At 35.0% G+C, this 17,967-nt stretch overlaps 1 protein-coding gene across 2 annotated transcripts; it reads right to left on the reverse strand.

Moving 5' to 3' along the window:
* Positions 1 to 507: 507 nt before the first annotated feature.
* LOC117326545 (eukaryotic translation initiation factor 3 subunit L-like) lies at positions 508 to 16,655 on the reverse strand. 2 transcript variants are annotated; one of them, XM_033883304.1, is made up of 19 exons: positions 16,555 to 16,655; positions 14,254 to 14,296; positions 13,197 to 13,344; positions 12,901 to 12,980; positions 12,506 to 12,567; positions 12,101 to 12,170; positions 11,333 to 11,406; positions 10,744 to 10,824; positions 10,281 to 10,371; positions 9,739 to 9,893; positions 8,972 to 9,142; positions 7,725 to 7,858; positions 6,282 to 6,381; positions 5,928 to 6,001; positions 3,090 to 3,147; positions 2,472 to 2,510; positions 1,875 to 1,967; positions 1,543 to 1,623; positions 508 to 747 (listed from the first exon to the last, which is right to left on the reverse strand). In XM_033883304.1, exons 1-19 carry the CDS (start codon positions 16,579 to 16,581, stop codon positions 718 to 720), a joined length of 1,611 nt encoding a protein of 536 aa, XP_033739195.1. In that variant the 5' UTR covers positions 16,582 to 16,655; the 3' UTR covers positions 508 to 717. The 2 variants fall into 2 exon arrangements, with proteins under 2 accessions (XP_033739195.1, XP_033739202.1); XM_033883311.1 differs by having other exon boundaries at positions 14,254 to 14,293; positions 16,555 to 16,626.
* Between the last annotated feature and the right edge of the window lie 1,312 nt (positions 16,656 to 17,967).

Below are 17,967 nucleotides of genomic sequence, written 5' to 3' on the forward strand. Positions count from 1 at the left end.
GTGGAGGGCTAGTGATAAAGTGTCGGTACACCTTAACCACTCGGCCACCACGGCCCCACACACCCAAAGAACCTCTATGCAAAGAATCAGCATCCTAATACCATTATTAAGTGAATGGTGTGCCATTATAAAACATTAACCAGACTGATGGACAGACGGATGCAGGCAAAACCTATAGTCCCGCCGGTTTCACCGGTAGGGGACTAATAATGTTATGTTATGTTGGTAATTGGACCTTGTGAACATAACTGGAGTAAATATCAACCAAGTTTGATGAAACTTTGTATGCAGGCAGATATCAAGATCTTGGATGATGTTGGAAAATTGGAATTACTGACAGTAACACTTACAGACTGCATTTGGGATTTTGATGAAATTTGATCTTGAGGCTGGAGCAAATGATTGAAATGCTTTCCTCTGCAAGGGTTGCATCTTCAATACTTGGATGATGTGTGATATATCCTTGCATATTTATTTCATTTAAAAAAAACTACAAGAAAAACATCATATGGAGAGGTACTGTACTTTATATTATTCTGTCATTCAATGTCCTTATACACGGTTGTTATCTTCTTCCAAGTGTAGAATTGACAAATCATCAGATCTTTAATACAGAAACGCTATGCAGACCATTGTTTTTGTTATCACTTGTGTAGGTAAGTCTAGTTCAGCACTTAAAACGTTTGTCCAGCTGTGAACTGTCCCTTTATCCTCCATCTATTTTACCAGCTTCAAGTTCTTTGTAATCTGAAAATCAATAGTTAAGCAGGTTAGATTATATCTCCATGGTACATGCCTACATCAATACTGATTAAGAGTCAGCTATATAGGAGAATAATGTTGAATTTCAAACACAAATCACTATTTACAAATTTGCACAAGAATAGTCATACCAAAATGTTTGGACCAGGTGAACTAACAAATGATAGTCAAAATGAGATTTCCCTTATATGCTATTCTAAAGTTTGCCCCTCCCCAGGGGCAAACGTGATACCCCAGGGTCATGAAATTCACAATTTTGGTAAAGCAACTTAAGAGCTTTCCATCTATGAAGAGTATTTGATTAGTATTTGATTCTTACTTATTTGGGGCTTGAGAAGATGGGTTTTTTTTTTTTTTTTTTATAATTTTCAATTAATTTGACCCTTTTTGGCCCCTTCCTAGTGTGATGGAAGGGGCTGCACATGACAGTCAGGGCCAACATGTGCATACCATCAAATTGTCATCCAATGCTGAAAATGTTAAACCGAGTTGGAATGTATTTATTATAGAAATCAAACAAATGATGTTCAAAAATGTGATTTCCTATTAAAGTATGGTAAAGTTTACCCCCTCCCCGGGAGTGGACGCAAGACCACAGGGTCAGGAAATTCACAGGTGATTAGAATAGGTCACTTGACTTTGTCCCAGGTGACCTAAATTAATACTGGTTTGCTAAAATGGAAACAATGAGAGATGAAAACAATCCAGTCAAAATTTAAATATTTCCTATTGTTATAAAGATTCCAGTTTTACAAAGAGTTGTCAGTTACATTACTATACCTCCTCAAATTTGTGGATCTGTCTGATGAAGAAATCTCCGTAGCGACGAGCTACTTTGGTGTCTGCGATGTGGATCATGTCCTAGAATCAAATAAGGAAGAAATAAACAGGAAATTGCTTTGACTAATGAAACAAGGTTCTTTCAGATCTATTTCTTTTCCAGAAAATATCCTGATTACACCAAAGACCAATACTCATACATTTCTTTTGACATGACCTCTTTATGGTTTACATTGTTTTCTTTTGTGTCTGAAAAAACACCAAAGAGTACCGGGGGTAAATAGAAGGTTTTTGGAACAGAAATCTACTAGGAATATAAAGATCCTGCAAACCTTGTCAATGTAGAAGTCTACTTCAGAAGCTGACTGGAACTCGCCATCAAGACCACTTGTTCCTTTTGTCCACACCAAGTTTTTCATCTTGTGCTAAAAATCAATTGTATCAATTCTATGAAAAATAATAATAGTATAAAACAATAATCATCTATAAACATGTGTTAAACAAAGTGTAGCCAATTCGACTACAGTACATCATATCATCTTGTGCACTTCTTTGATTCTATTCAATTTTACCATTTCGTCACGCCTTTTACAAACTTGGTGTCAACAGGATCATGATAGAGATGAAACATCCTGAAAGGTTGGTTGAGTCTATTACTATCTCAGACACTACATATGTAAGGGCTAGCAGGCTTGCTATTGGTCATTAATCTATGAAGGCTATTTCTGTAAAATATCTACTCAACATGAGGACTCTCAGGTTTGTTCAGCTGGAACCACCAAAATAATGTGCTTACATTTAAATAGTAGCATATTTAATACCCTGCATTTCCTCCAGCACTCAGCAAGCAATGCATTTCTTTATTTATGGAGTCCTCCAGTTGGATGTATTGTTTAATAACTCTAATTACCAAGTAGGTATAGCCTTACCTTGAAGCACATCAAGTGAGTCCGAAGTTCATCCTCTGACTGCAAAAAAGAGATATTAAAAATATGTAAGTAGTACGGTAGATAATTATACAAGATACGGTAGATAATTATACAAGATACGGTAGATAATTATATAAGATACGGTAGATAATTATACAAGATACGGTAGATAATTACACAAGATACGGTAGATAATTATGTACAAGATACGGTAGATAATTATACAAGATACGGTAGATAATTATACAAGATACGGAAGATAATTATACAAGATACGGTAGATAATTATACGAGATACGGTAGATAATTATACAAGATACGGTAGATAATTATACATTAAATGTTTTGATACTGTAATTATTTTAGTCAACCAAGATAGACGAGCATTAAAATTTCCAAAATATTATTGAAAAATTCTGAATGAAGTGATATATTTTTCATAACTAAATATAATCTTATTCCACATTTTACAAATACATTTACCATCAATTATTTTAAAATTTCATTTTTACTTCTACAATGCCTTTGTGGTTCTATTTTTGAAAACAGGTGGGAACTACTGTCATAGAAGAGGAGTTGGCATTGGATGATTTAACAGAAGTTGTTTTCTCTACTTACCATGTCCATGAAAACAGCTAGTTTTGCCAGTGGTAAAGTAGTGTAAAGCTTCAAATAGCTGAAAAAAACCATAATTATCTTATATTCATATTATGTAGAACTTGCACTGGAACACAATGTATGTAAAACAACTTTTCATCATACATATCTATTTTAAACAAGAGGCCCATGGGCCTTAACGGTCATCTGACAAACACTTACACTTACAGCAGGGACACACCCCTCAATCCAGCATTATTACCATAAATCATTTATCGCAGCTAGTTATGTTTTAGATCAAATTTGGTTTTTATCCATTTAGCTTGTCCAGGAAGAGCAGCATCATAAAGCAAAATTTTAGCCAAGTTCCCATTTTTGGGGCATGCCCCTCTGTGTCCCAATGGGTCAGACAAGACTCATTTATATCAATTAGGATTGCCTTTCCCCAATGATGTTTCATGCTAAATATAGTTGTAATCAATTAAGGCATTAAGGAGGAATTGCATTTTAAAGAAATGTTTAACCTAAGCACTCCTTTTGCCCCATCTTTTTTTCCCCAGGGGTCAAACCTGTCTCATTAAAAAATATGATTGCCGTCACCTTATATTTCACATCAAATTAGGTTGTAATCCACCAAAAGGTTAGGGAGGATTAGGATTTAACAGAAAATATTCACCAAAGTTCCCCTTTTGGGGCCCTGCCCCTAAGGCCCCAGGGGTCTCACTAGCCTCGTTTATATAAAATATGACCACCCTTCCCAAAGGATGTTTCACACCATATTTCGTATTAATCCACCCAAGGGTTAGAGAGAAGTAGGATTTATAGCAAAAATTCACCAAAGTTCCCCTTTTGGGGCCCCGCCCCTCTGGCCCTAGGGGTCAAACCAGCCTCATTTATATAAAATATGATTGTCCTCCTCCAATGATGTTTCACACCAAATTTGGTAATAATTCACTATGGGGGTTAGGAGGAGTAGTATTGTAAAGCAAAATTTCATCAAAGTTCCCCTTTTGGGGCCCTGCCCTTCTGGCCCCAGGGGCCACACCAGCCTAATTTATATAAAATATGACCACCCTCCCCCAATGATGTTTCACACAATATCTGGTTGAAATCCACCAAAGGGTTAAGGAGGAGTAGGATTTTATAGCAAAATTTCATAAAAGTTCCCCTTTTGGGGCCCCGCCCCTCAGGCCCCAGGGGCCACACCAGCCTCATTTATATAAAATATGACCACCCTCCCCCAATGATGTTTCACACAATATCTGGTTGAAATCCACCAAAGGGTTAAGGAGGAGTAGGATTTTATAGCAAAATTTCATCAAAGTTCCCCATTTGGGGCCCCGCCCCTCAGGCCCCAGGGGTCACACTAGCCTCATTTATATAAAATATGACCGCCCTCCCCAAATGATGTTTCACAACATATCTGGTTGAAATCCACTAAAGGGTTAAGGAGGAGTAGGATTTTATAGCAAAATTTCATCAAAGTTCCCCATTTGGGGCCCCGCCCCTCAGGCCCTAGGGGTCACACCAGCCTCATTTATATAAAATATGATCACCCTCCCAAAATGATGTTTCACACAATATCTGGTTGAAATCCACCGAAGGGTTAAGGAGGAGTAGGATTTTATAGCAAAATTTCATCAAAGTTCCCCTTTTGGGGCCCCGCCCCTCAGGCCCCAGGGGTCACACCAACTTCATTTATATAAAATATGACCGCCCTCCCCCAATGATGTTTCCAGCCAAATTTAGTTGTAATCCACCCAAGGGTAAAGGAGGAGTAGGATTTTATAGCAATATTCACCTAAGTTCCCTTTTCGGCGCCCCGCCCTTCTGGCCCCAGGGGTCAGACCAGCCTCATTTATATAAAATATGATTGCCCTCCCCCAATGATGCTTCAAACCAAATTTGGAAGTAATCCACCCAAGCGTTAAGGAGGAGTAGCGTTTTGAAAGAAAAAGTTTACGGACGGCGCACGGCGGACGACGACGGACGAAGCACGATGACTATAGGTCATCCTGACCCTTTGGGTCAGATGACCTAACAAAACATGGTGCTTAGGAATCTTCAAAATCTATACATTTGTAGAATATTTATTATAGATGAAGGTTTTAGGAATTCCAACATTACTTTGAAATGTGTGATTTCTACAGCAGTATACAACATTACACTGATTGGCCATGCTGCAATATCTTTTAAAATATCCTGTTTCTCCTGTAATGAGCTCAGAAGCCCAATACACTAAGTAGGTCATGGACTAATTGTAGGACAATGTTATAACATTAGCACTCTGACTGAAATGCAATAGACAATGGCTGGCCAGACATATTGCTGGATAAATACTGTTTCTACCACAATATCCTATGTTATTCAACTCTCAGACCATCAGTTAATCATTACAGCTGTTGATTAACAATCTGTTTATACCACACGTGGTATAAACTCTGTACGCATTTTGATTGGCTAACACGGTGAACTTTGACCCAAGCGGCAATTGTTATTGACGTCATCAATAATCTAATGACGTCACATCACCGGGTCCCGGACGTCACCGGTACACTTTATTTGCATACGCGAAATTATACTTGGCCACGTTTCCCTTTGATTCAAGCCGATATTATTGTGGTAGAAACAGGTCACACGACTCGAAATTGTTGGATATGGGATTTATTTCACACTTGTAAGTTATTTTTTAAAAGTTGCAAAAAACACTCGCTAAAGCTCGTGTCTTTTGTAACTTTTAAAAAATAACTTACTCGTGTGAAATAAATCCCATATCCAACAACCACTCGTTGTGTAACCTCTATTTAGCCCAAGATCTTCATTCACAAGAACTGTGTTCATATGGTGGGTAACACTCACCTTCGTATGGTGGGTAACACTATCTGCTGTCTTACTTCCTCCAGGAAAACTTTCAGCTGGAGCTGGAATGGCTCCTATAAATACAAACATTGTCTTTAACAACATCTTCATAATTATTGTATGGGTTGAATAATAACAGCCATAATTGGGTGCATACTTTTTCTGGACAACAAAGAATTAAAAGAATAGTACCAACTGTTCAATATTATTCAACATTTTGATACATTAACAAGGCTTCCTTCTTCAAGGGCCTAGTTCAAAACTGATTTTTCAGAGTTTAAGGTAAAAGATAATTAAGGGTCTAGTTGCAAGTTACTTAGTAAGGTAACAGAGACTTATTCAAACCTGAGTTACCTTATGGTTGATGACAGCCATGGCATCGTAGTTTGGTGGTACTGGTGACAGAAACTTAGGACAGGCAAATGAAAAATTCTGTTGGAACTCATCCTGGTCTCTGAAACAACAATAACCTCACACATTAGATTGTTCCAATCCACAAACAAAATCTTCTTATAAACAAGAGATCCCAGAGGGATTTTGGCGCCCACCATTGAATGATCTTCATAGGTTCCATGTCAGATTGATCTTTTCTCTACTTTTCCCTTCATTTTACTAATCTGTGCAAATTGAGACATCCCTCCAGTACTTTTCAAACAAGGGAATCCTAGCTATATAAGAAATGTGAGATTTAATGATAATGGCTCTTTGCCAGGTTGTTTTCAGGACAGACTGGTCCAAATATTCAATACAAGGGACCAAGGGGAACCTACTTATGAAATTTGAGAAAGATCCATTCAGTACTTTGAGAAATAGAGATAACAAACTTCAATTGTCAAAATCTAAGATGGCAGTCTGTCGGCCATATTGTTTTCCAATTGATCTCAAAATGCAATAAGCATAACGAGGCACCAAGGGGAATCTCCATATGAAATTTGAGAAAGATCCATTCAGTACTTTCTCAAAAATAGCGATAACAAACTTCAATTGTCAAAATCCAAGATGGCTGCCTGTCGGCCATGGTATTTTACTGATTGGTCTTAAATCGCAATATGCATAACTAGGCACCAAGGGGAACATTCATATGAAATTTGAGAAAGATCCCTTCAGTACTTTTTCAGAAATAGCGATAACAAACTTCAATTGTCAAAATCCAAGATGGCTTCCTGTCGGCCATGTTATTTTCCGATTGGTCTCAAAACGCAATATGCATAACTTCGCACCAAGGGGAACCTACATATGAAATTTGAAAAAGATCGCTTCAGTACTTTCTGAGAAATAGCGATAACAAGAATTGTTTACGGACGGAGGGATAGACGGACGGAGGGACGGAGGGACGGACCACGGACCACGGACGCAGGGCGATTTGAATAGCCCACCATCTGATGATGGTGGGCTAAAAATATATATACTTGAACAAAGCCATTATGGTAACTAGGAAATTTATATACTGATCCTACTAGCTCTAGTAAGTATCTTTTACCTGGTAGTTTCAGCATGCAATTCACATTGATGATACAGCATCTTAGGACCTTCCATCAGTGTAGAGCATTTTATTTTTTTTAGTATATTTCGGTTTAAAAGGTTTCTATTTGAATTTTTTTAGGCAATTTAACCTCTTCCGAGACCCATCTCTCAGGCCCTATGAGTGTGGCAGGATCAATGCTTGAAGATAAAGTACAATATAGCCTTTCCATCTGTGTGTATTTGATTCTAGCACTTGTAGGTGTCAACTAACTAGAGCAGAACACACAATGTCACACATACAATATGGACCCCTAATAATTGTGGATACTTTACCCTTTCTGCATGCGCAACATTTTGTCAGCAAATTTCTCCCTGAGCTGTGAGTGGACGCTCTCATCAATACGCATTGGGTGGAGGACAAGGCAGATAGCCAGCAGGGTGTACATCTTATCATTCATCTTGGAGATCTGTAAACAGTGAGTCAGTCAGCATCGGATATATTTACTTATACAATATAGTAATGATATACAGTCAAATCTGTACTAATGACCACCTAGGAAATATTCAATAGCAGCCGAGTGGTCACTTCAGAACTATAAATGACCATCAATCAATGACCATCAATTAGGGTGAACATTGACTACAGTGGTCCTTGGGAGTTTGAGATCAGGCGAAAAAGTTAATTTAAGTCATTCATGTTACATTTTGGCGGCAAATATGATAACAGGATTAGCATACAAAAATTAGCTCTAGAGTCTGAGCAGATTAAAAAAAAAAGATAAAAAAATAAAAAGATGGTTTTACAAGTTATGCTTAACTAATGTTACACATTTAAACATAATTTTAGCAAAAAAACTGTGATACAAGTTTTTTTGTTAAAAGGTTTACAAGAAATTTATTTCAGTTATTCAAATTAAATAAAATGAAAAAATTAATTATGTTTAAATTGTACAGTGTACTTTTAAAATCCAAACAAAAAATATACATTGTATAATTAAAAGAAAAGTGTAAATTTTAAAAATACTTATTTATTTGATAAAAACAAATATTAGATAATAAATTAAGATGAACTAAATTCTTTTGAATATTAATTAATTAATTATAATTTTTGAAAAAAAAGACATTTTTATCAGTTTACATTTGGAAATGATTAACTGTCAAGTTTTAGAATTTCATATTTTGACTCTCAGGATTTTGATTTGACTCTCAGGATTTCAGAGCTAAGGGTCACTGACTCTTGAGATTTTAATCCTACTGGATGCCCTGAAAGTCTATATTGTGACAGTACACTAACTTAATTTAAGTCATTAAAGTCTATATTGTGACAGTAGACAAACAATTCAGTGATTGAGAAGAATGAAAATTTCACCCAGATTAGATTGCAAAAAATTTGCTAAATCATTGAAATTCCCAGCCATGTTTCTATCAATATTGACAATTGTGTTCAACATATGGAGATCTAGTTTTCTTTGTTTTTCATATTGAATTAAAATCAGTCACTATTATTACTTTCAGAAATTCCCAGATGTAACCCATCCAGATTGAAATGTTGATCAGACCTACAGTATAGCCCACCATACCTGATCGTAGAGCTGAGCCCTGGTCTGGAACATTTGTTTTGTCCTCTGGATGTACAGTAGGATGTTAGAGAAAGTACGAATGGCATCCTGGTAACGCCTCATCATCAGGTAGGCAAAGCCCACATAATAGAAAGTAGTGATTTGACAGGCAGGCACTCGCGAATACATGTTCTGGGAAAGTGACAACATAAGAATGTATAAATGGGGAGGTATAACACTATGCTGTCCTATTATTATATTATCACTCTACTGTCGAGTACATGGGTAAACTATTGTTATCACATTTCTGGCCAGCTGTACCACGTAATAAGCCCATACCATAAATGTTGTCAGCTCTACCACGTAATAAACCCATACCATAAATGTTGTCAGCTCTACCACGTAATAAACCCACACCATAAATGTTGTAAGACACAAGATTTACAACACTTTTTTTCTCGGTATAAACATACCAGGTGTAAGAAAATTAATTAGTGAGATTTTGCTTCTTTTCTCGCGAATCCAAGTTATGGAATAGAACCTTACATGTGTCGATGTAAAAGTCTCAAGACATTAAATCTCTGATGTGGCACTGCTTATTTTAATTTCATTTTAATGGATAAACTGATTGATTGTGTTCAATATGTAAGATTACCTTTTTATGACAATCAGTGTAATTATGTAAATGATCGTTATTCATGCATAGGATCTATCTGTGAAGTAAACATCAATGTGCTGCAACCAGTTGTTATGGAAACCATACATCTAATTTGCCTTATATCAGCTACCTTTTTGTTGAAGTCGATACACTCCAGACACTTAAGAGCCTGGTAGTAGTCCCCAAGGAGTGAATGCAGCCTCAGCAGTCCAATAAGACTGAAGTATCCCAACATTTTATACAGGGAGTGTTGTCCAAACTCGCCCGCCACACTGTCTGGGTCACCTTTAAAAACATGTAACACCAAAAATAATCACATTTTTTTCTATTGTTCTATGGTTCATGGTTGTACCACAAGTTAAAGCAAATAATTTCTCAGAAAAATAGTGTAAAATGTGCAATATTTTCTTTTATGATATATTATATTAATCACTGGAAATTAACATTTTACATTCTGTTACAGAACAGTACTTTCAGGAGATATGAATAGGAGTGATAGGTAAAATAATATCATGTGCAGCTTTAGTAATACAACAATGGTTGAGCTTGTTTTTCTAAATTTCTAATCTGTTTTCAATGTTGTCTATGGAGAGAAATATGAAGGGACTAGGGCAGGGATAAAGATAAATTGAAGTGTTCCAACAGTTGTTACAGCAGGACGAGATCACTGACCTCCACTTGTATAGACCTCCAGCTGTCTGTTGATGCTCGACTTCTCCACCAAAGAGTGTAGAACATTCAGTACACTGTGTACATTCCATATCTAAACAACCAATATTAACATAATGATGTTTCAAATGTACCACCAACATCATACATTCAATCATAAATTTGTGGTCTTGATTATTTTTAAGATCCTCTTGGCTTATTGCAGGATATCAACAAGACTTCAAATTATCTACAATAATCTTTGATCTATAATTGTAATTCAGTAGAGTCAAATCTTCTGTAGTGGGAGAAAGAATAACATAATTTAATATTTTCTCATGTGAAGTCCCTTTTCACATCACGTTAGATAAAATCTCATATCAGAAAATGTTCTTAGTCGTGTACCTGGTAATGTAACTTTGGTTAATCAAAGGGAAATAACTCAGAAAGCCGTTAATTAGTCTCTAATATTGAAACAAACATATACCTTGGGATTTGCACGGAGAAAGGCAATTTCTTCCTCAGACTTTTTCGAGACTTTACAGCGGTAGATGCTGAAACACTGGAACTGAATTGACCAAAAAATATGTTAAAATACGAAAGTGAAATCAATATATTTAATAGTACAAAATGCATAGGTCTTATAGTCTTTGTTTCATTGAACCAAGAATCATGTGGTATGCAGTTGTTATGATCAAAGGCCAGGTTTCAAAAGAACTCAAGGTAAATTATATGTTATTACAGATATAGTAATATTGCTGAGTATATTCTGCAATAGAATCTGCATAATTATAAAGAACGGGGAATGAGATTTTTTTTAATTTCTTTTTCTATTTTATATATTTACATATTTAGGGGCAACAACTTTCACGGGATTTTTCAAGCAAGTTTGTTTGAATACATAACATACATTGGTGGACTTGCTTGAAAAAAAGTCTAAACCAATATGTTTATATTAATACATACCAATATATTTGAAAGCTGCTTGACAGCTACTTACAGGTTATGCCCCAAATTTGTAACATACGCTCAGCAATATGACAACAATTGGGAGTTATTAGTCAATAAGTATGTACCTGGTAGATGAATTCATCAATGATATCCCACAGCCACTGGTTAGGTAGCTCCAATGGAACCGGACCCTCAGCATCTATTGTTAAATCAAAATCACAATGTACCTGTGCTGGGTTAAGTATATCATAATAGGTATATACACTGTACTCATTAATACAAACATATTTTGGTGTATTTTTGCTTTTTGACATGAAATTGCAGATGAGCAAAATTGATGTACTTCTGTGTCGAAGTGTTTTTTTTTCTTAATTAATATGACAGATGAGTATAACTGCCCATTACATGACATTGTGTATTTTACTATTTTAGAGAATGTTGTAAAACTGGATTTCACAACAGTATAACTATGCTACCATGCAGTATCAGGCTATTTAATACAGAGATTACTATGTTATATATAACTTGATAAATAATGAATTAATTATAAATTTGTTGGTACAGTTCAACACCATATCGACATATTTAGATAATTGAGGATGGTGCCAACTTAAAGACAACTCTTTAGTGCCATTTCACTGTAATGATGCCACAGGAAGCATAATTATATCGAAAATGTCTTACAGTGTCTTCAATAATACCTAATATATTTCACGAGTAGGGCTAATATTTCCATATTTTAACTTTTGGAGATCTGACAAGTCAATCCCTTAGGAAGATACATTGTAAATTACTGGTATGTTTTGATGAGTTATGTAAGGAAGACAGACAATCAATGTACTGCACATGAAGAAAACTGGAAAGGAATGAGCTAGGTGGTGCATTTTACTTACTCAAGATGTAGTTAAATAAATTACAGTAGTTGTAGTAGGATTCAAATCTTTGTTCCAAGGAAGGCCCATTCTAGAGGAAATAAATAAAAACATGAAACGTTATTAATGTTTTAAAATCACTACATATTTCATATCTTTTTTTATTTCTATGAATCTTTTAATTTTCTTATTGAAAAATCATATAATGCATGATTATTTTTACATGTAATTACTGATTAACCTATTATAAATTATGGACAAGTAGTTTTACAAGTGAAGGAAATGTTTTGGGACATGTATTGTGACAAGATCTTGAAATGTCATGTGATGTGCAGTGTGATAAAATCCAGATGTCATGTGACATGCAGTGTGACAAGGTCCAGAAATGTCATGCTACATGTAGTGGGAATAACTTGTAACACCTACCTGAACCCTGGCATAAATATGTCTGTAGTACAGTTCTTTGTACAAGATCAGGAAGATATGGTCTGCAAAAAACAGATTGAAAGTTTAGATTTGTACTAGATCAACACAAGATTTTTAACATTGAAATATACATTTTAACATTGAAATATACATTTTATCACCATTGATGTCTCTAGAATATTCAATTCATTCAAGGAACATATCATCAGTAATGTACCAACTTAGTATGTGTGCATAGAAGTTTAAGGTTAAGTTTTTTTTTTGTATAACCTGCTATTAATTGTACTAATTCTACATTCTATGAGCTAACGGCTGTTTGATAAATACATTGATATGGTAGGCCTGTAGAAATATTTACAGTAATAAATGCTGAGGTTACTGGGATAAATGTTTACCATTTCCAACAATTGGTGCCACAACTTCAGCATCTGGCCATGGAGATGTCTTAAAAAACTTGTCTGTAAGTTTGTTAAACCTGAAACAAATTTTTAAGAATATATTACAACAAGTGACATACAGGCTAATTCTCTGCTTACATTTCCCAGGTTATTTGTACAAAATTCATCATATCAAACACACTGTAACTCACTTGTAACTTTTAACTAAAAGAATTACATCCTTGAATATATGAGCTAAAAATACAGATAAACATAAAACTCTGGTATGATTTGTATCCAAAATATCCACTTACCCGTTCTCGTAGGCATTTTGTATTTCAAAAATGTTCTGTTCATGGACACTTTTATGAAAATATTCAAAAAAGCTCTTGATGCCATCTGGGATAATGTAGGTTTGTGCCTGGTACTGTCTTTCATATTCTAGGTCCTGTCTGGGGTCCCCTGTACACAAAAATCATCATTATACATGAGCATTATGCTGACATACATATCGGGGATCATATATACAATGTGCCTGATACAGTTTACATCACTCTTTTCCCATGGTTTGTAGTTTGAATAAATATAATGTGTTGTGATGTTGTACTGTCTTTATCAACATTTCAAATATATACATGTACCATAATTCAGATAGTTACTGCTTGGTTTTCACGAATATTGTTATCATAGGAACCCAGTTGTATCAATGATTTCTACAGACCCCTTAATAAACTAGACAAAGTCGGATCACAACAAAAAGCGTGTGAATTCCACATAAGTCAACCAGCTGTCTGCCATTTTATTGTCATATTAAGTATCTGTTTCAATAAATAAAAGAAAATATAAACCAGTTACTTAACATCTACCAAAAGACCAAGGGTTTTCAAATACTACTGTATTTGACCTATTAAGTGCATCAATGTGCCCATATAAGCACATCCTCACGGGAATAGAGGATGGATGCACTAACGGAAACAAAAAAAAAATCCTTACCTCACTAATCTGATATAATCTACAGTCTTTTAACCAATGACTAATTGTTTTTGCTACATAAAAGTATGTAAAAGTTATTTTTTCCATCTAGATTTTACATAGAAACTTTTCCCTTAACATGGTTTTACTAAGCACACTATTTTTGTATTTTCGCAAGTTCACATGTGCACTTATGATAATGAATACGTAGGTTGAATATGGTACATGTATATATGCAAAAAGGAATATATCATTAACACAAACATATATATATGCATTATATGTGTACAATTCTGTATATCATTCTAAAATGCTGAAGTGTCACTGTCTGTGGATTTCTGATTATAATACTTGTACAATTTGTGATTTTACACTGTTGGCTTTTAACAATATACCTACCGGTGTGTTCATATTCACCACCAGGGTAAGCTGGATAATACTGCTGAAAAAACAACCAGAAAATTAAACAGGTCAATGCAATGTTTAACCAAAAATCAAACTGCAAATAATATTAATTTCTGATTTTTGTTAAAAGAAAAACGTGTATCAGGAATTCAGAAAATGCAGAAAGGATTTTGTAGACCAAAAGTAAGAACCAAAAATTCGAACCAAGATGGGAGTGCAAGGGTCAAGAAAAGATGGAAAATGACACTGATTTTAAAACTATGTATGGTGAATAGAACCGCCCTGAATACAGTTCCTAGTGAGATCCATCTTTGATGACCATGTCCTTTTACCAACACCACCTACCTATCCAGACGGGGATATGGCAAGCTATATGTGGTGGTCATTGTACTCTTGACTCTTGTGCATAATGTCTCATCATTATGCTGAGCAGCCCGAGTTTCCTCTGGCCCTGACACCATGTCTGGCATAGGACCAGAATGCACTACTAAATGAAAACATGGAATTTTCCGACACTGTTGGATTAAGATTTTGGTGCAGATAAAACAAAATTGACTGTTACATAACACCTACCTAAAATATATGGATAAATGAGATATCTATTTACCCCAAAATACCCATTTAGTCTCATATTGTCGTTCTATTCTGTCTGTTTAAACCCACGGTTTACACTGGTCAAAATTTCTCACTTTACTCGATGAGGTTAAATGCAGGTTAAATGCAAGGAGAACAGCTAAAGGGACCTCCTCGTGTCATAGAAAGCAAACAGCCAGTTTCTGAAGGCAGAGGAAACCATGTAAGCTTATAGTATCAAATTCACAGGGCTATCTTTTAGACACAGAAATTATATAACTACATAGAAAAAGCAAAAGGGCCATGGACCAAAAAAATATTGCTTTCCCTCTCTTATTATCTTTACAACTTTCCATCTATATTTTTTTGTATTTTCATAGAGCAGCACAATCCAGATGAGCCAAAACAACCTAGTATGTCGGTTGGATCTGTTTGACAATGCAATTATCTATCCAAACGTAGTAAGTAATGCTATATCATCCACATTGTCATTAGACAGAAATAATCAGATTAATCTTCAAAGGAAATTAAAACAAACATTCTAAAATCTTTATTAACTCATATATTAGAAACATCACAAATAAATTAAATTCCACACTTGGCTTCATACGTAGAAACATAAAAATAAAGTCATCATCTGTAAAATCATAGGCCTATAAGTCATTAGTTCAACCATCACTAGAGTATGCCTAACAGAACGTGCTCGCTATGTACTAAACAAGAACATACAGTATACACTCACAGAATATCCAGTGTCTCTGATATGCTGCAACAACTCAAATGGCGACCCCTGGCTGACAGACGTAGAGACTCATGATCAAGACTCTGTCTGATGCACAAAATTACCAACAACCAAGTAGCCATCAGCCAACACAACAGACTTACACCAACAAACAGGCAATCAAGGCATACCCACCATAAATCATTTCAACTACCACACTGCAAAACCATGGCCAGAAAATAATCATTTTTTCAACGTACAATATCTGAGTGGAACAAGATCCAACCAGATATCATATCCTTCTGTCTAACAGCTGAATCCTTTAAGACTGCCCTCCTGTCAGTATATATCCCCCAAAATCAATTAATACCTATAGGCCTATACACATCTTTTTTGGCTTTCTAGTAAACGACTGCATCTCTTCTCTCTCTCATGACATTATCTTCAACTAAATAGAAACATTTGCTAGTCTAAATGCAATTGTTTTTTAAAAGAGGGGAGGGGGCACATAAAATAAAAATTACATATCAACAAGTATTTTGTTCATTGAATGGAGATAAATTTCATAAAAAATGCTGTATATACATTTAAATTGAGATATTAATACATATTATATACAAAATATGTGTAATGTCAGAGGTTTAGGACGGGGTACATGTTGATTACAACAGCTACTATCATTGTCACTGGAACACCGCTTCTCTTGTAGCTGGTTACATTGTAACCATTGATAAAGTACCATAAAGATCAGTAATGTAAATCACAAATCACACAGGTTCATCTCAGTTTTTCTGTTTCCTTTGATAAATGATTTTATTTTGACATCCCGGGCAGGCCGGTGTGTTCTAAAAATAGCAACATGAATGGAGAGAGTCCATACGGTATTATTTTGTCTGTACTTACTTCAAATAATTATCACCATGTTTAGTACAAACAATCAATTGATAACTTATAATGAACTGAATGTATATCGTATAATATATACATCCGATGTAACTTACTTCTGGATTGAATTCCTCGCTCCACATGGCGTTTATCTTGGGCCGACAGACCAAATAATATTTACCTCCAAAGAAAAAAGAGTTCCGTGTCGGGATATCATCAAGAGTTACCTCTCTTTATTGTATTTCCTATTTAACCAAGATTTTGTATATTAAACAGTTTACACGTTATACAATGTACCGTTACTTAATATTGAACATGGTAATACACATCAGTTCATGTATATATTAAAAAATATTGATAAAACAAATTTATCTATGATCTCGAATATTATACTTGTACAACACAAAAAATATACATCTTATACAATAAATGGCAGATTATAATAAGAACTTTTATATTCATATTATAAATTTTAAGTTAATGAAATAAAGTCTCCATCTCGCACAACATTCCATTGATATATTCAAAGACATATATTGATAAATATACATTTGAGCGATCACCAAGTAAAAAAAACAACAAACAAACAAAAACGCGGTGATATTCATTGCTGGATTCTGAAAATTTTACATTCGATAGTACTTCGAAAGCATACAAGCCATCAATCATTTTATCACGAAGTAAATATAAACATGGACATTCCAGTAAGAAAAGTGTGTAAACTATTCTTAGGAGTCCCATACATGCTGCTGGGATATGCTTAGTGCTCCAGCATAATAAATGGTTTATTCATGGATCGCTATGAATAGCAACATACCTTTTTAGTTCACTTCTTGTATTTACATTAAGTCTCCATCCTAGATAATAAAAAAAAAATCCTACAAAAATCTATTTATGAAAAGCTTCCAGCACATTGTTGGAGGTACATGGAACGCCAAATAAACATAAATTCAATTAATTGAACCTATCTTCAAATAATTGAAGATAGGTTCAATTCAATTAAAGATAGGTTTAATTCAATTAGAGATAGGTTTAATTCAATTAGAGATAGGTTCAATTCAATTAGAGATAGGTTCGATTCAATTAGAGATAGGTACAATTCAATTTGAGATATGTACAATTCAATTAAAGATAGGTACAATTCTATTAAAGATATGTTTAAATAAGACTAATTGACCCTATCTCATTTATATCTTTTTGGAGATAGGGATTCCATGCACAAGCCCCGTATTCAAGATGTGGTCGTACAAGCGCTTTGTATAAAAGACAGACTGTAGTGTTATCGAAGTACGTGTATGTTCTTCGTATAGTTCCCATTATTCTATTATCTTTATTGACCACATCGTGAATATGATCATTGGAATTGAGGTTGTTGTCTGTTATAATTCCCATGCAGGTCTTTTTCCTTTGTCACGTGGTCTAATGTGACCTCGACTCTTCCATTTTCCTCATCTTGATATACATGTAACGCCGCATTATTAGTTTTCTTCCCCACGTGCATAACTTTGCATTTGTCCGATTGAAACTTC

Source organism: Pecten maximus, chromosome 1 (assembly GCF_902652985.1).
Source record: "Pecten maximus chromosome 1, xPecMax1.1, whole genome shotgun sequence".
NCBI classification, from domain to species: domain Eukaryota; kingdom Metazoa; phylum Mollusca; class Bivalvia; order Pectinida; family Pectinidae; genus Pecten; species Pecten maximus.